Below are 24,949 nucleotides of genomic sequence, written 5' to 3'. Positions count from 1 at the left end.
ATTAAGATCTATGATCCATTTTAAATTAATTTTTATAGATGTGTGAGGTAAAGATAAGGAAAGGTTTTTTTGTGTTTTTGTTTTTGTTTTTTTGTTTTTGCCTAAGGATTTCCAATTGTTTCTGAGTTTTATGTTAAAAAATGTCATTTTCCCAGTGAATATTCTTTGCGATTTTGTCTGAAGTTATTGAAATATATATGTGTGGATGTATTTCTAGATTCTCTATTCCATTCCACTATATGTATACTTACACTAATAAGTTACAAGCTACATAATACATTGGGTATTACTTTCATTTATTTTTTCTAATTTTTTTTTCTTTTTTTTGAGAGAGAGAGGGAGAACCTGAGTGGGGAGGAGGGGCAGAGAGAGGGGGAGAGAGAGAGAGAATCTTAAACAGATTCCATGCTGAGCTTGGAGCCCTCACAGGGCTCAATCTCAGGACCCTAAGATAATGACCTGAGCTGAAATCAAGAGTTGGACGTATAACTGATTGAGCCACCCAGCACCCTTGGGTATTACTTTTATTTTAAAGAGTAAATATGTTTAAGTAAATTAAAGTTTGAAATTTTTTATAACTGTCCAGATATTTACCATTTCTGGCACTCCTTATTCTTTTGTGTAGATCTGTTTTTTACATGTTATCACTTCCTTCTGCCTGAAGACTACTTTAAAATTTGTAGTAGTGAAAGTTTTCTATGAAATCTCTGTTTTTATTTGTCTACAATGGTCTTTATTTCCTCTTTATTTCTGAAAGATAATCTTCTTTTGATATAGAATATGTGTGTGTGTGTGTGTGTGTGTGTGTGTGTGTGTGACTACTTTGAAGATATTACTGTATTGTCTTCTGGCTTACATAGTATCTAATAAGAAGCCTGTGAGTAATTCTTTTCATATCTCTTTTTCTTTTTCTCAATTTTCAGTTTATCTTTGTTTCTCAATAATTTAATGGTGATGTACCTTCATTTTTCATGTTTATTCTGCTTGGAGTACATTGAGCTTGTTGGATCTATAGTTTCACTGTTTCATTGAATTTTGAAGATTTTCATCACCACTTCAGCAAATATTTTTCTGTTTTCCTCTCTGCTTCTTCCAGCACTCCAGTTCCATGCATACGAGACTTCTTGGTATTGTTCTGTAAGTCATTTTTGTTCTATTTATGTTTTTATGTCTTTTTCTCTCTATACTTAAATTGTTCCTATATTTCTATATCTATTCTATATTTCTATATACCTATATTTAAATGGTTTCTAATACTATGTTTGCAAGTTCACTAATTATTCTTCTCAAGTGACCAATCTGCTAAGCCCACCTACTATATAGTTTTTAGACATTATATTTCACAATTCTCTCATTTCTATGTTATTCTTTTTTAGATTTCCATTTTTTCCTCACTGTTTATGTACTTCTCAGCTTCCCTAAATATATGGACCATATTTATAATTGCTGTTGTAAGGTCCTTATCTGCTAATTTCATTATTTCTGTCATTTGGGGTCTCTTTTGGTTGCTCGATCTTTCTTCTGGTTATGGGTCATATTTTCCTGCTTCATTTTTGCTTTGTATATGCTTATTTCACCAATTAAATGTTTACCATTTAAAGAGGAATATAAAAAGAAGAAATAGAAATACTTTCACAAAATTTCATTTCATTTATTTATTTTTATATTCCTTTATATATACTTTCACCAACTCTAAATAAAACAAACAAAAGAACCTCTACTCATTAAGTTCTTCTGTTTGGTTTGGTACTGAGATAGATCTAGGAGTATTTGAAGTAAACAAAACTAAGAATTCCTTCTCAGTACCTAAGTGATCAACAAAATCAATATACTATGTGTATCTTCAACTTCTTAGTATACCAGCTTCCTGGCATTGTCATTAAAAAAACAAAACAAAACAAAAACCAAAAAAACCCAGCATATTTCTTAAGAAAACCCTGATTTAAATGTTAGAATAAAATGTTTTGTTTTCTTTGTTTTGAATACAGTAGGGTGTTTCAGCATATCATGTTAAGGTTAAAGGATACTAGAAATCAGAAGTTGTGAGATTTTGTTAAATATAATGTGAGCTTAGCCTCTAATATTGTAATAAAATCTTGTTATTGTTACCATTTAGCAATGATCATAATGTGACACAACCCACTTTTTAAAATTTTAGATGGTAAAAGTTAAGGGCCATTTCTATTCATATAGCTTCTAGTCCAATACCAAACATAATTAAGTGCTTGATACTGTTTTTAGTGAGCAATAATAATAATGATTTTCTAAACAGGATTTATTAATCTCTGTGAAATAAAGAATGTGATGAGCTTTAAAGCTAAGGTCACATGGTTTCACTTACTTGTGGGGCATAAGGAATAACATGGAGGACACTAGGAGATGGAGAGGAGAAGTGAGATGGGGGAAATCGGAAGGGGAGACAAACCATAAGAGACTGTGGACTCTGAGAAACAAACTGAGGGTTTTGGAGGGGAGGAGGGTGGAGGGTTGGGTGAGCCTAGTGGTGGGTATTATGGAGGGCATGTATTTCATGGAGAACTGGGTGTGGTGCATAAACAATGAACTTTAGAACACTGAAAAATAAATAAAATAAAATAAAATAAAATGAGAAAAAGGAAAAATAAAAAAATTATGAAAAAAGCGCTAATGTCACATATATATCTAAGCTATTAGAGATAAATACCCATACATTGGTCTATACTTAGGTCCTTAGTTTTTCAGTTTGAATTTCATCACATTACTTTTTTCTCCCTTTTCTTTTCCATAGTACTACATACTTTCAGTCTAGCAGAAAGGAAAATGAATTTTTATCACATCCTATTATTAAACTTTCAGGTCTTATGTTAAAAGGCCTATCCTTTGTCTTCTCTGTTCAAGCTATTCATATAAGCTTAGAGCCTGTCTTTTGTTATGACTCTAAAAGATTAAATAATTTCTTTATTGTTTTCATGGATTAATATGCAATAAACAAACCCAGTCATTTATCAGAAGATATACTAAATTAGAACAATTTAATTGAGTTTGTGCTCATCAGGACATGAAAAAATTATAAAACATTTTTATTCTCATGGATTTTCAGTTTTGTCTTCCCCACTCCCACATCCACAACCTTACTTGTTTCCTTCACTGCATATGCAAGTGTCCATCATGGAACTCATGGAACATTTCACCATACTGTATAGCAGTTAAGCTCACAGTATCTGGAGCTAGACTCACAAGGTGTGATTTTGGGTGCATATATATATTTCTGTACCTCAGTTTCCCCTTACTGTATAAAATAAAGATATAAACAATACTTACTTCATAGGATTAAAAAGATTAAATGTTGAAAATAATAGTGTCCACTTTGTGGACTTGTGGAAAGTTATAATACCTCACTTACAGTTATTAAAGTGTAATGCTAGCTATTATTGTCATCATCATTAGAATCATAAATAACCATTATCATCAAGAACCTTGAATCTCTTGGGAAGACAAGGAACAGACCTGTGTCTTATTCCATTTTGCACACCTAGTGTCAGAAACCGCACCTGATAATTAATACGAACTCAGTAAATATTTTTATTTTTCATAAATTATATTTTGTTTGTTTGTTTTGTTTTGTTTGTTTGTTTTCGTTTGTTTGTTTGTTTCCACCAGTAGTTGTTCAGAGGGATGGAATTTTGCTGGGGAGCCTTAGTCTTATGGCTTGGTTATCAGTAACAGCAGAGATGACATGAATTGACTTTAGATCTACAAATATTGCTGCTCTGAGATTCTCTGAATATGCAATTGTCTCTGTTATCCTTTGCTTTCCACCCCAGACTCTGTTCATATATTGATCTGATAACGTGTTCTTTGCTATCATCTCCAGAGGCAACATGTTACCTAAGAGGAGAGATGCCATCTCATTACAAAATAATTGAATCCCTTGGGGCGCCTGGGTGGCTCAGTGGGTTAAGCCGCTGCCTTCGGCTCAGGTCATGATCTCAGGGTCCTGGGATCGAGTCCCGCATCGGGCTCTCTGCTCAGCAGAGAGCCTGCTTCCTCCTCTCTCTCTCTGCCCGCCTCTCTGCCTACTTGTGATCTCTGTCTGTCAAATAAATAAATAAAATCTTTAAAAAAAAAAATTGAATCCCTCCTCTACACTACCCATGGGCTGCCCTTAGCCTTCCCCAACCTCCCCAGCCTAGTACAGAGAACTTTCCCATATTTGACTATGGAGTTTCCTTGATCAGTATGACCATAGATAATCCTTTTTATGTATTGAATATGCCACATGAATGAATTCCAAAGAAAACAACCAAGTACTTATTTTGTAAACATGACAGTTCAGACTCTAAAAGAAACAAGAGGCTTCTCAACAAAAAAAGGATTTTTATGCTCTAACCCACAGTGTGAAAGACCCTGATCTCAAACACAAAATGTCTTAGGGGCGCCTGGCTGACTCAGTCAGTAGAGCACGCAACTCTTGATCTTGTGATGGTTAAGTTTGAGCCCCGCAGAGATTACTTAGAAATAAAATCTTAAAACAATAACAAAAAATGGAAAATATTTTAAGCTACATCTTTCTAATATTAAATTATAATAAGATTTAAGATGCCACTAAGAATATTTACATTTTATGCTAAGTTCATGGATCATACGTTCTTTTAAACCATAAATTATTAGCCATCTTGATAGATTATGCAAAACTCTGTTAACTTCAATAATTCTTTGAAATTCCAGGCATGAGTTCTTAAAATAATGCATGGCTTGCAAACTCAACCTAAAAAAATTCCCCCTGATTTCAAGGTCTGACAGATTTATGAGTAGATGAAGTGTGTCTACTTAGTAGAAAAACAGAGAGGAGAAAGTTGGAGCAAGGCTGAATTACAGGAAAAATACACACCCTGTCCCATGCCCCACCTCAATCATTGCAGAAAGTTGTAAATAAATGGTCTATGAAATGACAAACCCCTGCCCAATGCACAGGAAGAATATAAATATTGCTCTGTAATCACTGCAGTTATGTCCTTTTTGCTAAGATTTTCTACTTAGGTGAACCCAGAACAACCTCATATCATCTACAAGTCCAAAAAAGCAATCACGAAACTGAGATTATGTTATTTTACTATATACAACACTCTCCTCTTTTCCCCACTTTTTTCTAGCCATAACCTATTTATTGACTATTAGGATACTGAAGTATTACTGAAGAGTATGTCTAACAAAAAGATGTTAAAATACTTTTAAAAAGGAAATGTCAAAGCACATATATTACACAGAGGATACCAGAAAGATTTTCCATTCTAGAGTCAACCAGACCTGGGTTTGACCCTGGTTTTGTTTGAACCCCAGGTTTGACTCTAGCTCCATGATTTCACACATCTTTTTTTAATGACTCTGAGCTTCAATCATTGTCCTGTGTGAGAAGGAGATAATATGTACCCACAATTTGAAAATTAAATTTTAAGATTAAATGAAACAATGTAAGCCATAAAGCACAATATTTGGTTAAGTAGGGTATCTGTGAAATGTGGGTCAATTTTTTTCTTTCCTTTTCATGATGGAAGTACCTGTTAAATCATGGAAAGAATGCAGCATTTTGAACTAGAAGACTTAGCTTTTTAATTTATGAGACAATTCAGTGGACCTTGTTGAATAGATATTTGCTAATTTTTAATGAAAATATATATTATTTTTTTCTATAAGAAAAATATATGGTAATGTATACTTTAAAATGTTCAATAAGTGCCAGGTATTAATATTATAAATTAACATATATGGATCAAAAATATATACATATATAATACCCAAGTTTTTATGAATCTGTTCTTTAGAGACATGACAAACTATAGTTATTTTATTCTTAAATGATACCTTTTTTTTTTTTTTGCTCAGTTTCTTTAAGGTCATATTTATTGGAACTGTCTCATAATAAACTGCAAGATGTCCTCAGAATGCGAAAGTTAAGGATAAGTATATTGGAATTGGACTCCAGGACACCTGGTTTTGTATTTAAAATCAAGCTGCAATTTCTCTTTTCCATTTTGGATCTCTCTAAATCGTTCAGCTGCCTTAATTAGATATGGAAGTTGATGTTCAGTATTTACCCATGCCAGACTATCTTACCTCTTTGCATGTACAGGTGCAAGTCATCCTTGAAAAAATTAAGGCTTAGGTCCCATTACATTTCCAACAATAGCTAATATTTTTGGAAATTTTAAAAACCTTCTCCCAGTAGATAATGTTGTAGAAAGCAAACCAAGGCAGAGGAATCACCCCACGCTACTGATAAGAATCCACATCAAAGTTGTGCTTTCAAATGAAGTGACACTCCTATTCAAACATAGAGCCTCATATGCATAAAAATTAGTTGGTCACCAGAGGAAAATAAAGTAATTTTCAAAATCTAATTTAACTCATTTAATAAGACCATGAACCAAAGAGAATGAAAGATGTCAAGGAAAAGAGGAAATATACCTCAGCCAATAATAGGTTTCATTTCCTACTTAAAAAAAAATTAATGCTTCGTAAGATTTGAGAAGAGAATGAGGCCTATTCATTTGGATCCTGTGGCAATTCTTTGAAGCTTACATTTTAACCTGGTCTATTTAACATTTCCAGATGCTATGAAAGGCAATGTATGCAGAAAGCAACACCAATGGGGATTTGGGTATTTCACTTTCCCCACTGTTAGCAGTGATTTGGATCTTACTTTTTCTGAAAGCATCTTTAAAGAATTCTTCAAGCTGTCTGGAGAATGCTGGCTTGCAGAATTAAGCAGTAGGTCTGCATGGGTTGCTATCAGAGGTTGGAGCTGATTGATGTTGCTGAGAACTTCTTTTGCTTTGGCTGTGTTTTCAGGCGAATAGTAAATAAACTGGTATCCAGTACTGGAACAACAAAGATAAAGGCAAGTTACACAAAAAAAGCAGAAAGCAATTGCAGCCCTTAGTACCAGATGGCAAATGAGAAACTGAACTCCAAATAGCATGATTTCCTTTTGAACAGATAAGAACTATTCTAAGAGGTTTTCATGATGTCCTAAGAGTTTTTTTAAGCAAAATGACCAAGATATTTTTTAAGACCAAGATTGTTTTTCAAAGATTTTAAAAGTGAAATAAATCGTTTTGCTCAACTACAAGGAAGATTCTTCATAATTACATATGTCGGGAATTAGTATTCAAAACAAATTATTGTTCATTACTAATAAATTTGAAGTCACATTAATATGGAGTGAAAGTATGAGCTTTTATATTCAGGCTAATTTGAATGTAAATCCTGACTCTGCTACCTACTAGCACTGTGACCTTAGGCAGGCTTCAGTTTCCTCCACAGGAAATTATGAATAGATATACAAGAATTCTAAGAGGTGGGTAAGCTTGGTCAGAATTCATGTGAAATGCCTACAAAAGTGCCTAACACAGAGCAAGCATTCAGTAAGTACTACCTATATTTTCCCCCAGGATAGACATGGCAGAGTGAGTAAATTTTAATAGGTGGGAAATGGGGAGAAAATATATTAATGCCAGGAAAATATATTAATGCCAAATTATATTAATGGGCATAAGGAGAATTTTATTGGCTAGAACAAGAATATTGATAGCATAAAAATTTCACTAGGCTATTTTATCATTACCCAATTTGTTCCTAGTGGTTTCTCATTTCACTTGTAAAGAAAAATCTAAAAGTGATTACTAAATAAAGAATTACTGACTTTTATAATCCTCATCTAAGAACTGATCAAGCATACTACAGGGGTAAGGATTCCATGGAATGAAGGAATCTTTGGATAAGGAAAGACACAAGAAGCATTTCGGCAGGGGAAGGAATAAAACAGCAAAACACTAGCCAAAGTGAAAGAAGAGAGAAGTACCCTGGGCTGGCCTGGCATAGCGCTTGCCTACATCCCTTTGCATCCACTGTCAAAGCATTTTTCATATATCCTGCACTCTGTGATGAGTACTTATAGAGTATTTTCTCTACTTACCAGTTAAACTATTAACATTCCCATAATTCCATTTCTTATTGAGAAATATTAGAATCCAATAAGAAAAATTAACAAGTAGGGAGCACTCTTCCTCCCCTTCCATTCACACTAATGACTTTGATGGGAAGGTATCAGTTTCCTCGGTAAGACAACACTCCTTTTTGTAAACCTATAATGACTGTTCCTATTGTTTTATTTATATATTTATTTATTGCAGTGATTGAAAGAAAAATCCTTTGTCGCTTGGACTATTCAGAAGATAGGACAACAAGCTGATGAGGGATACAGGTTTGTGAAGGCTAAGAAACACTTCGGCAGTGTGTGACACTGAGAATTTGCTCTTAATTCTGTCCTTACAGACTTCTACATTTCAGAAGTGGGAGCTGAAAAAATAAAACACACCATAACTACTTATTGTATGTATTTCTCTCTTTTTTTAATATTTTATTTATTTGACAGAGAGAGATCACAAGTAGGCAGAGAGGCAGGCAGAGAGAGAGGGGGAAGCAGGCTCTCCGCCGAGCAGAGAGGCCCATGTGGGGCTCGATCCAGGACCCTGAGATCATGACCTGAGCCGAAGGCAGATGCTCAACCCACTGAGCCACCCAGGTGCCCCTACTGTATGTATTTCAATGCAAATTAAAGCAAATGAATGAAGAACAGTGGTGAGGAAGAGAAAGAAGATAGTCATCCCTGCCAATCACCTATACCTTTTTCTGGTTCATCTGATCTCGGGAGTGTGCGAAGGCCTCTAACAAAAATCACCACCTTTGATGTACCCCTTACTCATCTGTACTCAGACCAGATACAAGGTTCAATCCACCACAGTGGATCAAGAAAGCAAACAACTCCGTGTTATTTTTGCAAAGAAAGAGATTATCTAAAGATATTAGTGGGTCGTGGGGGTGGGGATGATGTTTGATACCCAGCACCTCTAACGGCAGAGAAAGACTCTAGAGAACGTGTAGTAGCTGCTTGGTGGTCCCTTTCCATTATTCTGCTCTTCCAGTCATAATTTGCTTTCTGCTGTCAACTTCTGGGAACCTACAGGCCTCCCACAGCTTAGCTCTTGGAAAGCAGAGTTCTGGAGGCCATGTGTGGTCTTCTAGCTTTCTCGTCCCATAACTGTCCTCTTTGAGGATGTCATGCGTGCCCTCTCATAATTCAATCCCATGCATTCTTTGGACTCCTGGCACCATTGCTTTCCTTCTCTACTCATCTCATACTTCCTGGAAGTTCATTGTTACTTTATTCCTGGATTTTACCTACTTCCATCATCATTATTATGTTTAAAGATTTTATTTATTTGAGAGAGAGCACATCTCAAGGCATGAGAGCAGGGGAGGAGGGGCAGGGGGAAGGGAGAGGGAGGAAGAAAGAATTCCAAGCAGACTGGAGCATGGAGCCCCACAAGAGACTTGATCCCCCCCATCCTAGGACCCTGAGATCATGACCTGATAGGAGCCAAAAGTCAGATGCTCAACAGACTGAGCCACCCAGGTATGCTTACTTTCATTATTTTTTCCTACATATTTCTTACTCTGCACATTTCTTTAGCCTCTCCTCTCCATTCGAGTCTACTACACACATTTTCAAGATTTATTTCTTACATGTTCTTTATTTCTACATGTTCTAATTAATAGTTCAGTGGTCCTCAAATTTTAGCAGGCATACGATTCACTTGTGGATGAGGAGAGGGCCTGGGTGTTTGTTTGAAAAATGCAGATTTCCTGGCAACACTGAAAGATTCTGCTTCAGTGGACTGTAGCACGGTAACAACGAGCTCAGGAAATGCAGATGATGCAGAGGCACAGCTGAGCACGTTTAGAGACACTTGCTGCCCTTGCTTTGTTTGTGAATCCCCTCTAAACCCTTGGTCTTACTACGTCATGCCTCTGATAAAGGTCCTTTTTCTCGTTCTAAGTTTCAAGTTCCTTGTTCCTTAGTTATTCTCATTTCCATGATACCCTTTACAAGGCTAGCTTTGTACTCCGTCTTTATATCTAGCTCATGTTGCTTTGCTTCCCTCTCTTTACCAGCGCTGCCTCCCCTCACTATTTTCATCATCCTTTCTTCTTTTCCCTCCCAGCATAGTCCCTTCCTCTTCCTCTCCTTCCCCAGGCTCCATCGTGGGATGCTCCCAGAACTCCTGCCCCCTGCTCCTAAGTCAGTCTCCATTGAGCTAAATAACCTAGCAGGCTTTGGTTCTCCCCATTAGGTTATTTAATGATGAGCATCTTACCTAGTGAGGTAGAAAGATTCATTCTCCACAGTAAAAGCCAATGTTGATGTCCAGGATGAAATAGTATGGTATGGAAAAAAAAATATCACCACCCACAAAATAATTTTAAGTGTGCATAAATTTCCTTTACCTATTCAGTGCCTTACACTTTAAACATGTCATATATTTTAACAGTTATAGCTTTTTAAATAGAAAGTTATGAGTATAATTTAATTATTGAGATAAAAATAATATAGCTAAACTCTATTTTATAGTGGTCTGAAATTTAAACTGAATCCAAACACTTGAACTAAGTATCAATCAGACAAAACCAGAAGAAAGACAAAGTATTTGCTTGGACAAAAAATATTTTATAAGATGTAAATATAGCAAATCTTGGGCAATGAAAATCAAAATTAATTTCATACTATTTTTCTATTGATGAAGCAGTGAATTAAAGTCTGTGTATATATATATATATACGTGTATATCTATCTATCTGTACATATACATACTTAAATATATATCTATTTAATTATATATCAGTTTAATTAGAAAATATGCATATCACATACACACTCATAACTCACAGGGGCATGTACATGTTGTTACCAGGGATGTCATATTCTGAAGTTGTAAAGAATATGAAATAACATTCATATTCATAGACTCTAATTGCTAGCCAAAATACAACTAAACCAATGGCTGTATGTTTTTCTGTGTTTATTCCACCTCATTTGCTTTTTGCTGGTCCTCCTTATCTTCTCATCCTCTAGTGTTGGCCCCCTCCAAAGCTCACTCCTTGGGGTCACTTCCTTTTGTTAGTCTCCATGCCCTTCTTAAGTAATTCCATTTAATCTTCTGGTTTAAATACTTCAGTTGTGATGATTCCCAAATCCACTTCTCTAGCCTAGACCTCTTCCCAGAACTCTAATTAAAAACAAAAGCTCTCCTCCTCACAGCTCCCATTTATCATGTCCCAAACTGAGGTCTGTATCTGCCCCACGTCCTCAACAACAGCTCCTGATATACATGTTCCCATCTCAGTTAATGGCAAGTCTGTTTGATGTGGCATATTTCTCTTTTCTTCCTCTTTTACCTTTACCCATTATCTCCCCCTAGAAAATTCTTTCTGTTCTTTCAAAACGTAAGCAGATTTCAACCATTTATTTCCACCCTCACTGCAACAAGCCTGGTGCAAGCCATCATCTTCTACCTCACAAACTGATCTTTCCATTTCCATTTCTTACTCTAAGACCCGAAATCCTTGACTTACACTTAGGGTTGAAGGAGGCAGGGGGCAGGTGAGGAGAGCAAAATAAAGCAATTCTCCCTTAGCTCGCTGCCCACACCCAGATCCTGGGACTTGCTCTGCCACTTATCTGCACCTTTCCTCCCCCATGCCACCACCACCTCCACCCTTAACCCATTTGCTCAACCAAGCCATTATGTTGGTAACTAGAGTCATGAAAGAACATAGATTAGAGATGAGGAAGAGACAAGGAGGGAAAAAGTGAAGGAAAAGATCAGGGAGGGGGCACAGGCAGAAGAGGATTAGGGTTAAGGAATATAGAAAAGATGATAAAGAATAATGGTGCCTCTGTTTCTGAGGCAGAACTTAATCTCCAGAGAAAAACCTAAGGACTATTTCCACTTATTTTTTCCCAACTCAAGCACTACTTGTGAAAAAACGATCTCTTGAATCCTGAGGGAGGGATAGACATTCTCTCAATTCTAACTGAGAAGAAAACTATGTGGATAATAAATGAAAATTTACACCTTAGTGCACTTGAATATACCCTTTTGGCTTCACAGGGTTTAACAACGTGCTTCAAGAAATTGTAGAAGGTAAAAACATACTTCTCTGTTTTCCCCCATGCATCCTTCCTGTTTTTTGCTGAAGTATACTTAGATAAAAGAACTAAGAGGAAAACAGTATTTGTTTTGCTTACCTTGTATGGATTTCACTTACGTAATTACATTAGTTATATGATCGAAGCTTAAATTAATGTTTATCTTTTTTTTTTTAATTTTTTATTTTTTATAAACATATATTTTTATCCCCAGGGGTACAGGTCTGTGAATCACCAGGTTTACACACTTCACAGCACTCACCAAATCACATACCCTCCCCAATGTCCATAATCCCACCCCCTTCTCCCAAACCCCCTCCCCCCGGCAACCCTCAGTTTGTTTTGTGAGATTAAGAGTGATACAACATGGAGGCTTAAGTGGGTAGAAGAAGAATAAATGAAACAAGATGGGATTGGGAGGGAGACAAACCATAAGTGACTCTTAATGTTTATCTTTGAATCAACTCTTTTTAAAACAAATATTGGTTTCACAGAATTTTTAGTCAATGTTTTGAATAATATACTTGATTCTGCCATTTATTAGCTTTGTGACAGGTAATGCTAATTAAGAGGGAAAACGTCCTAAAATTCATTTCAGCTCAACTTACCCTCAAAGAAAATCAGCCTATTTTCTCGATTACAGTGGCTCCTACTATCCCGCTTTTCAGTTTGAAGTTTTTTTTTTTTTTTTTTTTATTTGTTTATTTGATAGAGAGAGAGCACAAGTAGGCAGAGTGGCAGACAGAGAAGCAGACTCCCCATTGAGCAGGAATCCCAGGACCCTGGGGTCATGACCTGAGCAGAAGGCAGATGCCTAAGGACTGAGCCACTTAGGTGCCCCTTCAGTTTGAAGTTCTTATCAGCAATTTCTTAACCATTAAGACCTCTTTTCTATATACAATATTTCCTTAGCTCTATTTTTGCCCTTTCAAGAATTTTCAGGCACTTTTATATGACCTTTAAATAAACAAAGTCCCATATGATTTCACTTCCTTCCATGGCCTATTTCCATTTATTCCTGAAATCACTTGTCCTAATTCCTTTGCTAGCTTTCAAGGGTCTGGTCACTTCTATTTCTGCCTAGTATGGCTTCTGGTATTTCATGCTCACTCCTCTGCAAAGCTGTCATTGCGTAATATCCAAATCATGTCCTCTGATTTCCTCTCACCTCGAAAACTTTTCAACTCCATCCTGGACTGTATCCATTTGCATGCCTAATACATAGTAAGATTAAGTACAAGAATAGAAACCATTCCCAAATACACTGTCAAAGTAAAAATTTCTTTGACTGTAAATGATCATGAGGAGCCTTTCTGGGGTGATGAAAATGTTCTAAACGTTGGAATGTGATGATGATTGCATAACTCTATAAATTTACTAAAAATCACTGAATCATATATCTGACCTTATCATATCACCAATCATATCACTGACCTTAAAACAGGTCAGTCCCAGGGTATAGTACATAAGCAGAGAGTTGAATAGTGGTTGCCAGGGAAGGAGGGAAGGGGAGATAGGGAGACATTAGTCAAAGGATACAAAGCTTTGGTGACACAAGGTGTATAAGTTCTGGAGATCTAATGTACAGCACTATGACTATAGTTAACAATTCTGTATTGTATATTTGAAATGTGATAAGAAGGCAGACCTCAAGTATTCTCACCACAAAAAAAAATAAAAGAAGACAAAGATGAAGATGAAGATAAGAAAATAATAACCATGTGAGATGATGGGTAGATTAAATAATTTGTGGTGATAATTTCAAAAATATAACACATAACAATTGCATATTATATATGTTATATGTTTTATATATATAATTTTTATTTGTCAATTACACCTTCATAAATCTGGGCAAAAGTAAGCAAGTGTTTCCAGAATATGGTATTACAGTGTTGGTGATTATGAGTCTAGGATAAGAAGTCAGGAAGGCAGAAAATATATTTAAGAGACATTTCATTTTTTCCCCATTAAACCTAAAGATATTTTCATTGGGAGTTCTAATAAAGCAAATTTGTACTGTGGAATTTATACTAATAATCCAAATCTCTTTCTTTCTCTCATTTTAATAGCCAATAATCACAGAGTCTACATTACAGGACTAGAATTATGCTAAATGCTTTGTAAAGATTATTTTTATTTAATCTTGACAAAACTTTGAGCAACAAATACTATTCCATCATACAGATATAGAAGTTGGAACTTGGGTAGGTTAAGTAACTTCTCCTGGATCAAACAACTAACATGGATGGTAAAACTAACATTTATTCTCAGGTCTTCATTATCACTCAGTTTGAACTCTTAATTATATTTTACCACCTCATGAACATGATTTGGCCTACTTTAAATTTGGAAAAATTATAATACAATAACTAAAACAGGAAACATCTTTTATTTAGTAATATAATGGTAGGTACAGCCTATAAATATTAAAATAAAAAACCATTGAAGACATTCTCATCTAATTAAAGCTCATTACAGAAGATGTATGAGCCTATTTTATAACACAGATTAGACTAAAGAATAAATTTGAAAATCATCTCACAATAAATTGCTTTCAACAAATATTTAATGACTGCTACTTGGTGAATACACTGAGGGAAGCAAAAGGTCAGAGGTCTTTCTGGTGGAAAGAGAATGATGATGCTTGTCCTCTAAATGCCACAAGCCAGGGCTGGTAGCAGAGAGGAAGAAACGGGGAATAAATAACTTTTTTTTTTTTTTTTTTATCCTCACTCATCTTCTCACAAGACCTTGCAAATTTAAATATCATTTGAGTAGCCATAGTTTTAGAGCTTTTAACTAACAATCCTCAGTACTATGACTCTTATATTCTTGTGAGGTCAGACATTCATTTAAAAGCAATGTCACATGGCATTGTGACAAAGAATGTCATATGGCTTCTAACTTTCTATGTATTTTGTAGTTGGAGTTTTTTTTCATGTCATCTAGTTCTCCATATTTGCTGGAAGGAGAAGTAGAAAAGGATTTTACAAAGACATTTCTCTTATTGTACAACAAAATAAAAAGGAAGAGAAGGTGCCTGGGTGCCTCAGTTGATTAAGCGTCTGCCTTCCGTTCAGGTCATTATCCCAGCATCCTGGGATCAAGTCCCACATTGGACTCCCTGCTCATTGGGGAGGTCTGTTTCTCCCACTACCCAAACATCCCTCCGCTCTGTCTCTCAAATAAATAAATGAAATCTTAAAAAAAAAAAAAAAAAAAAAGGAAGGGAGATAGAAAACAAAAGTATCCTAAAAGAACTAGAGCCCTGTCTGCATCTATCTGCATCACTCTACATAAACTTAACTATCCCTTCCAAAACATTCACCCATGTTTAGATTGACGTCTTTGTATATATAATTTCATGTTTTCTTGCAGGTACAGTTTTTGTTTGTTTGTTTGTTTGTTTTTTAAGATTTTATTTATTTATTTTAGAGATAAAATGAGAGGAGAGAGCATGAAAAGGGAGAGGGGAGAGGGAGACCCCCCACAGAGCAGGGAGCCCAATGTGGGACTAGATCCTGGGACTCTAGGATCATGACCTGAGCCAAAGGCAGTTGCTTAACCAACTGAGCCCCCAGGTGCCCCCAGGTACAGTTTTAATATACATGTCTACATACTTCATAATCCATACACTAATTGAAATGACTACATAGTGCTCTACTCTAATGATGCAAAGAGTGCTTATTCATTCATTCAAGATGTTTTTAATATCTTACTATTATAAATAGTAGAATATTTAAAGGATGATCATCTTTGAAAAGTTTACTTTTTCCTTTTATTATTTTAATTCCTAAGTGGTTTTACTGAGGTGTATTGGGCAGGTTATATAGAGAGAACCGATGTCTACAATTATTTTTACTGACTACTATACAAAACAATTTCAGGCAGTTTAAAATAGTATTAATCACCGTATCAAGTAATGTATTTTTTGTAATTATACAGGTGAAGTGGTTATCTCTTAAAATTATGTTCTCATTATAGCCCATAAAGAGTTGAATGGACCAACCTTCCCCCCCCCCCCTTAAATTTCTATCTGGTGGGCAGTAAAATCAATTCTGGAAAGATTATCTATTAATAGTTAGAACTAAAATTGTTCATTTATTAAGAGCCTATATTTTGTGTTAAATATCTATTGATTGCATCAGGGTGAATAAGTATGGAAGAAGAATCTGAGAGTGGGGACAGAAGTCTAATTTTCTGGTCTGATTCTATCATTATCTGTATGGGTGATTTAATCTTTGATCTCAGTATTCTCATCAATAATAAAGTAAATAGGGGAATTTATGATCTTTGAGATTCCTTATTGGTTCTAACATTTACGAGGCTCTTTAATTGGAAAAAAAGCACAGACTCAACAAAATTATTTTCTTATTTCCCAACACTTATTTTCATATTGAATATATACAACTGACTTTATTAACTTAGCAATGGAAATCAATGGGTTATTTCCTGTACTCTCTTTCCCAGCAAACTGTGCATTTACTTAGTTATATAAACCAGAGTACTAAGAGTTCCTCAACCTTGCCTAGCCTTCCTAAATTTTCATTCAGTTAGATTTAAATTCTATAAAAGTTTTCTTAAAATCTCTAATTCCATAGTCACCCATTTCCTCTCTCCATTAGTATTATAATGGATTAATTGTTTGCTCTTCTTCATGCTTTTCATGTGGTTCAAAATACAAATCTAATCCTGTTAATCCTCAGACAAAAATCTGTCAGTGACTCCCTACAGTCTACTGGATGAGCTGCCAGGACTTGATATAGCAAACAAATACCCTTCAGATTTGTCTCTTGTCCTGCCCACACTTATATTCTTTCTCTCTCTTCTCTTTTTCTCTCTCCCCTTCCCTCCCCTCATCTTCCCACCACCCTCTTTCCTCTCCCTTCTCCTCTCCCATCCCCCACTTTTCCTCTCTCTCTTTCCCTCATTTCCAGATTCTTTACACTCTTGGAATTTTTGAGCCAAGGACAGTGAATGTCATTACCATACATGTGTGTGCTGCACAGAAACTTGGAAGTCTTCCTTGATTACCCTAGATTTTTACCTCCCACTCCAAACAAACACAAAATCTAAACAATTGCTAACCCCTCCCAAGTATCTGTAACCAGTCTCTTTTTTTGCATCTGTGCTGACACCACTGGAAGCTAAGCCATCCTTCTCCTGATAGAACCACTGCAATAACTACTTATTAGCACAGACCTCATGACAGGGGAGAAGACACTGAATTGTTCAGGCAAAGTCCCATCTAACAAAGATTTTGCAATAACAGTTTTTTTTTTTTTTTTTATGCTATGCAAGCCAGTTGTGTGATTCTTCCATGACATAGTCCCATACAAACCTTTTTCTTTTCTTTTCAAGTTAATACTTTTACTACTTTAAAGCTCTGGAAAACACAGCGTTTTTTATTTACTGAGAATTTACTTATAGATGATTTTCTTTTCTATTGTTTGCTCTCTTTGAGACCAATCGATATTAAATATCTAAACTAATAGAGAAATTTAAAAATATGCTGGAAATTTCTCACTGTTTAATCTGAGTACAAGAGTTCTTCTTTGGATTAAATGCATACTAGTTGAGATGACATTACAGTGTCATGATTTAAATTTTTTTTTTTTAGTTTACAATGAAGGAGAAATACAACTTTGGATTTTTAAAAAATAAGTCCTCAAACCATATTATCTTTTCATATTTAGTTCTTTAAGTAAGAAAAGCTTCTTCATGTAATTTGCTTATTAGATTTCACATAATATCTTTTAAGGCTAATCTTCCTGATGATTACTTTTTCTCCCCGATAAAAGCAGAAATCGTATTTTAATAGTTGTAAAATTAAAACGTTTAATTGTGAAAGTCAAATTAGGCAAATTATCTTCCTGAAAGATAGTGATGATATACTTCATAAATCATTCCTTAAAATCTCAAGATTTTAACCACTCTTTCTAATAATCTAATGATTTCAGAAGAAATCAGCCGCATCTATAGTGCAAACAAGGAAATGGAAGGGTGAGAAGTTCAATGGCTTTCTGAAATCCTCCAATAGGACTGATGATGTGTTTTATCATTTTAGACACTTTTCTCTTCACCAAATTTATTATCACTAGAAATTCTAGGTCATTTAACAGACTTATTTTCACTTACAATTAAAGTCATTTCTTTAAGGGAAAGATTTAATTTTAAGAATTCTGCAATTGTCATACTACATACAGTGCTTTTTGCCTACACTTCAGATCACACTTGGCTTCACAAGCTTTTTGGTTGGTGATTGGAAAAATGTCACCAACTGAAATGTTAAAGTCACTACTGCATTACTAATATTGAATCAGATTTTACGCTAGGCTGATTTTACAGAATTTATTATCTATCCCCTTTCAGAACACATAAAAGTATATTTTCCCTTCCTAGTGAGGTGCAAGCAAACACTAACGTTCTAATACTTGAAAAAAAATGGCTGCTTTTAAAGCTTATGAGACATTTTCTACAAATATTCCTCTATTTCTATTTCCCAACTCCACAATTATTTCCTATGTTTCTGCTACCTGATACAACCACACTGGTCTATTCAGGCAGAGGAAAGATAGTCCTGTGATAGGTAATCCTTTCACTTCTTTTATTCACCCCCTCAGCAAACACTTAGACGTTAGCTCCTGAGGATACTGTGGTAAACCACACACATGGTCCAGAGGGGAAGACAGACAATTAGGGATGGTTGCATACAGAAGTCTTAAAGCAGCAGTCTAGCCAATGGGTCAAAAAAGGCTTTCAGACAGCCCTGAAACTGAGGAAATTTAGTCTGGTTCATATAGAGGATGGGGTGAAAGATGAAAATGGAGAAGAAAGTGGGACCAGATGACACATGAATATATTATGCGCCTTGAACTTTATACTCCAGGCAAGAGGTAGCTAAGAAATGTTCAACATTATGAAATCACAAGACTGTATCTGTCTTTTGGAATTATTACTCCAACCAAAGTGAGAAAAACAGATTGGATGAGAGCCAGTCTGGAAAGAGATTAATCTCTTAATCTTGCCAAATTAAGAGATTTGGCAGTAGAATATTTAAAGGATGGTGATTTCATGCGTTAGAATTGTCCGAACCCATTATTTATTATTGAAATAAATGACTTCCTGAAAAATAAGAAGGTGGAACTGCAAGAACTGATTTTATTTTATTGGAAGAGGAAGCAAGGGAAGAAAAGTAGTCAATGATTTCCAGATTCTAAAATGAACATCTAGGTGAACGGTGGTGACTTTTATTAAGAAAAGAGATTCTCAAGAGAAGTTTGAGGGAAAGAGATCGAGGGATGATTGAATATGTTGACATTGAAATGGTTGGATGATAGCATTAATGTAGAGCTGTCTGCTAGATGGTTGTCAGTGCATGTCTGGACCTCATGAGCCATAGCTGGGCTTCACACAGAGATGGTGTCAGTAGCCCAGAGCTTGAGAATATGTGGGCAATTAGGCATTTTATACACATTGATACAACTATTTTGGAGGGAAACATGGCAACATCTCTAAAATTTACCACCTCAACTAAGAAATTCTACTTTTAGGAGTTTATCAAAAAAGAAATACAGTTTTTAGGGACATAAAAATAAGGGTGTATCCTGTGAACATGTGTAGTTATAACAAAAAAATTAGAAATCACCTAAATGATCACCAATATTGTATTGTTAGATAATTATGCTACACTTAATCGATAAAATGTACATAGCTTTTAGAAAAAATGAGATCTACATGAATTGAAATGAGGCACTGCCAAAACACTTTTCTGAGTGAAAATATACCTGTTTACATATTTTACATAAATAATAGCTAGTATCTGTTAGGCCCTCATTAAGTACCAGGCACTGTTATAAAACATTTGGTGTATATGAAATTATCAAATCTTCAGAACAACCCTATGAGGTAAGCAGTACTTCCAAACCACAAATAAGGAAACTAAGTTATAGAGAGGTGAGGCAGTTTGACTAATGTCACAAAGCAACTCTGTGCCCAAGCCACGATTCCATCCATTTAGGGAGTGGAGTCTATGAATTTCTAAAATGAAAGTTTCTGCATTAACCTAGTATGCAGCCAGAAAAAACTAAACTTCGTTATGGAAAGTTCAAGAACATCACAATCCCTTGAACCTTGAGTTTGCGGACTGAGTCATAGCCATTGAAAATTCAAATGGTTGGACGCCTAGAAGAAATTACACAGGGAAATACATTTAGCTGTTCTAACTGATTTATTCTAGGTAGAGATAGCAGAAGAGGTAGGCTTTTCAGTTTAAATGCTTCTTTATTCTTTAAATTTGTGTGCTACAAGCAAATCTTGTTTTTGTTATTCTCTTTAGTTAAAAAGAGAATAAAGAAGGAGAAAAACTGCACCACAAATTCATTTAGGATCATATTCAACTTAGAAATATCCCTCTATTTCCTTCTATCACAGGAAGCTCAATGCCTTGCAATCCTAATCATGCCGTTTGCACAGTATGTTGAAGTCTCAACATGACTATTTATTTAAACACAGTTTATTTTCTTGTTATTCCAAACTATATGTATGTAAGAGATAAAAATCCACTTTCTCTGGAAGATTTGATGCTGTTTATACAGGGAGCTAGCTACATGCAGGGAACTGTCACGGAGACATGGGCCATAGTTTTGGCAGCCCTCACTTTGTATTGGCTCAAAGATGAACTGAGCAGAGAGCTAAGAGTGGCTGAGGAAGACTAAATCATAGGTGGAAGAAAATATATCCCCAAGGAATCAACTTATAATCTACACGAAGAGTGAAATTGCTATCTCCTTGAAAATCACGTATTGCCAGGTGTTGGTTCAAAAGAAAAAAATGAATGGGTAGATACCTAGTCTTTATTTCCATAGAGCCTATATGATATAAAGTGGGTTTTTTTTTCCTGTGGTATAAAGTATTTTTTTCAAAAGGAAAGAAAATATATTTGGAAGTGAATAGGACATGAATTTTAACTATAACCTATAAGACTGATATTTTAAAATAGACTACCTTTAGTGGATTGGTCATGACTTCCAAAGAACCACAAACACTTAGATTTTTTTTTTTCAATGTAGAGCATTCAATTGATATACTTTGAAGAATTAACCATTTTAAACCATTCTGAATTTTTAAGCTTATAAGAGAAAAAAAAATAAGGGTGTAAATTATATGTGTAAAAATGAACTAGATGAGACCACACTTGTATGCCAGCAGGGACTGTCTTGTTCAGAAAGGAGATTAGAGGCAATTTTAATCTTTATTTTGACTTTTCTACATTTTCCAATAAAAATACACATAAAACTGAAATAATTCAATTTAAAAAATGGACAGAAGATGCAAACAGATATTTCTCCAAAGAGAACATATAAATGGCTAACAGACACATGAAAACATGCTCTATATCACTCATCCTCAGGGAAATGCAAATCAAAACACAATGAGCTATCACCTCACACCTGTTCAAATGGCTAATATTGAAAACACAAGGAACTATAGTGTTGGTGAGGATCCAGAGATAAAGGAATGCTCTTGCACTGTTGGTGGGAACACAAACTAGTATAGTCACTGTGGAAAACAGTATGGAGGTTCCTCAAAAAATTAAAAACGGAACTACCTTGTGATCCAGTAATCACACTACTGGGTAGTGTGCTCTCTGATAAATAAATAAAATCTTAAAAAAAAAAAAAAGGGTGGTATATTTATACGATGGAGTATTATTCAGCCATATAAAAAAGAAAGAAATCTTGCCATTTCCAATGACATGGATAATAGAAAGTATAGAAAGTATAAAAAGAAAAATACCTATGATTTTGCTCATGTGTTGAATTTAAGAAACAAAACAAATGAGCAAAATAAAAAAAGAGAGAGAACAAGAGACAAACCAAGAAACAGACTCTTTACTATAGAGAACAAACTGATGGTTACCAGAGAGGAGGTAGGGGGGGGGGATGGGTTAAATAGTTGATGGGGATTAAGGATGGTACTTGTGATGAGCACAGGATAACGTATGGAAGTATTGTTTCACTATATCATACACTTGAAACTAATATACTGTATATTAACTACACTGGAATTAAAATTAAAAAAGGAAATAATTAATAGAAAATATTTTTAAATTCACATTATTTAAAGATCAAAATATTTCTAATGAAAAGATATATGGCATGATCTCTTGGTACACAGAAAATATAAACAGAATCGTGATCTCAGACTAAACTGGTCTGCTAGTGAACAAGACAAATTTCTAAGAGAAATCCAGAGATCAAGCTAGAGATAGCAAAAGAACTTCAGTAGAAAAAAAAAAAAAAAGAAAGAAAAATTCATTCTCCAAACAAATCATGGATGCAGTTTTACTCCTTTCACTGAATATATTTGAATCACTAATTCCCTTTCATTTAAAAAATGAGAATCTTAGTCTTAAGTATGAAAACGAAAGGTTTAAAACAAATTTTTTTGTAACTACTGCTTAGTTACTGGAGAGAGTACAAAAAAAGATAAGTTGGAAAACTGTTTTGTTTAGACATCTCAGCTGTTTAATTTATGTTTTATTTCCCCAAATTAAGCAGTGGTTAGTGATTCTATCAGAAGGATACATATATCAAAGGTAGTGGTATGAGGTGTTGCATTCAGGTCCCATTTCTGGCTAAATGAATGCCTGCCTCACTGTAGGCTACACAGAGCTTCCTTGCCTAATGCAATAGTTTTCCTTTTACGCAAGAAGTCTTCTTCCTAAAATAGAGAATGAGGAAACATCTTCTCCTTACAATAGGAAAATTTCCCTCAGGGTTTTTGTCATATGACCACATAACCATTGATTTCATAAAGGTAATACTGGTTTGTTTAACCCTTTGTATTAATATTCTGCTTTCCGTCAGAAAAGTCCCCCAAATTGTAATACAGACTCAGGTTGTGGCAGGCTCAAGGCTAGCCTACAATATTCCTGTCAGTAAAATTTTAGTTCATTTTCCTTATGACTTTTCCAAGTGATCTTTTTCTTTTTTGTTTTTCCATTTGAAATCATGGGGTAGTAAATGTTGACTGTGTTCCTATCTGGAACAGATGGGGGAGGGATGGGAACACCAGAGCATGTCCACAGGCATGTGACATTAGGTCATTTGCAGGGAGTTGGCTCTGAGTTTACTCCAAATGAATAGGCAGATCACAGGGAATTAATATTTTCACATGAAGTTGACATTGCCCTTCACTGGCACTTTTTCTTCTTTATAAAGATTCTTGGTTTTCATTAAGGTGCTTTTCCATCTTAAGGAAAAGGTTATGTTTTTAGGTCATGATCGTACTCAGTCAAAGTTCTGAAATTCCTGCTGAAATCACAAATGTTCAAAGCAGGCAAAACATGTGTTGTTGTGGCAATTAACCCCCTTTCTTTTAAGCAACAGCAGAAGTAAAGAATTGATCATATTTTGGGGGAGGAATCCACAAGCTTTAAAGAGCTTCCATGTAAATTACTGACTCCAGGAAAGTTTGATGTAACATTGTTTGATATTTCATGTAACAACTGAATACACAGCCTACAAACATCCTAATTTTGGTCCTTTAGAAAAATAACATGTGCAATTAGGGTTTTGTCTCAGAAAAATCTCATGTTTATGGCATGAAAACCCTTATAATATGTTCAATTTTATTTGTTCACATGTTACTCAAGCCCACGTTTTCTCAGATCAAAATTGTTATATCTTTATTCTGATCTTGGTGCTGTTTGGCAACTATTAATGATTTGGGGATTCTTTAAAGACACATTTCCACTAAGCAAGATGTAATGTTTTTCTTCTTATATCAACAGATATTACCTTGTATAAATTTTCTTTCTTCCTGATACATCTCAATTGAGAGTCTATATTGAATATTTTTCAAGTGTAACTCTACTGTGTCACTATTCTTGTTTCTATTCTCCACGCCCTTCGTGTTTCTATTCTCCACGCCCCATAGTTTTCTCCCAGCACTATCCACTCACATCTATCTCTTGCTACACATCATTCTTACCTGGGAATCTTTTAAAACATACCCATACCTGGGCTTTATTCCCATGACTTTCACTTAATTTGTCTGGGGTGATATCTTGGCAGAGATAAAAATGTTCTAAAGCTCCAGAGGTAATTGTAATATGCAGTCAAGGTTGAGAAGCCCTACTTTATGTAATACTGATTGTACTGAATTATTATTATTTGTGAAACTTGATCTCCCACTGGTGTTTTCAGCACTTTAAATCAGAGACTGTAACTGATTCATATGTGAATTCCAATGCCTGCTGAATTTGAACTTGTATACCAAATACTCTCTGGGGAACTCCAAAAGATCCAAATTTATCTCTTCATCAAGGGAATCACAAACTGTTACAGGAGTATCACACAAGAACAAACCTAATACATCATAACCCTGACCTAATAAGGCTATAAGGGGAGTAAAAATAAAATATTAGGAATAGGAAGTCAAATCAACTTGGGAAATCAGGAAGACATAATGGAGAGGGTAGACTCTTAGGACGGATGATGCGCGGAATTTTGAATAGGATTTTGTGTATGTTTTTGACAGAAAGAAACAGAAAATAGGGGGAAGATGAAAACAGAAGAATTTCTTATATAAGGGAAATGAGAAAGGAAAGAAGAAGAGGTGGAAAAGTGTGAGGTCCATTAAGGAAACAGTTTATATAGCATTTAAGAAGCAACTATAGGAGAAGGTGTGATTGGTGAAAGTAGAAAGTTGGTGGAGCGAGATCACAGATGCTTTGAAGGCCCAGTGGATGACTGTGGAACCCCTGAAGGTTTCTGAACAGAGAAATACACTCAGACACTTGTTCTTTAAAAAGATCACTCTTCTTATTAATTATCTTGTAGCTTTTAAAATGCATTTTTATGTGATCTAAGCTACATTATATGAACACTATAAGCGAGGCTTGCTCTTTTT

At 35.1% G+C, this 24,949-nt stretch overlaps 1 protein-coding gene across 11 annotated transcripts in view; it reads right to left on the bottom strand.

The window, feature by feature from the left end:
- INPP4B (inositol polyphosphate-4-phosphatase type II B) overlaps positions 1 to 24,949 on the bottom strand; it is an 834,661-nt gene that overhangs the window by 122,720 nt on the left and 686,992 nt on the right. For all 11 annotated transcript variants that reach the window (XM_059168095.1, XM_059168068.1, XM_059168015.1 and 8 more), the window contains one exon: positions 6,680 to 6,857. In XM_059168095.1, the coding sequence (XP_059024078.1) occupies positions 6,680 to 6,857 (178 nt within the window). The remainder of the gene's footprint in view (positions 1 to 6,679; positions 6,858 to 24,949) is intronic.

The sequence above is a fragment of the Mustela lutreola genome, chromosome 1 (genome assembly GCF_030435805.1).
Source record: "Mustela lutreola isolate mMusLut2 chromosome 1, mMusLut2.pri, whole genome shotgun sequence".
Taxonomy (NCBI): Eukaryota; Metazoa; Chordata; class Mammalia; order Carnivora; family Mustelidae; genus Mustela; species Mustela lutreola.
This window is presented reverse-complemented; position numbering and strand designations above follow the sequence as displayed.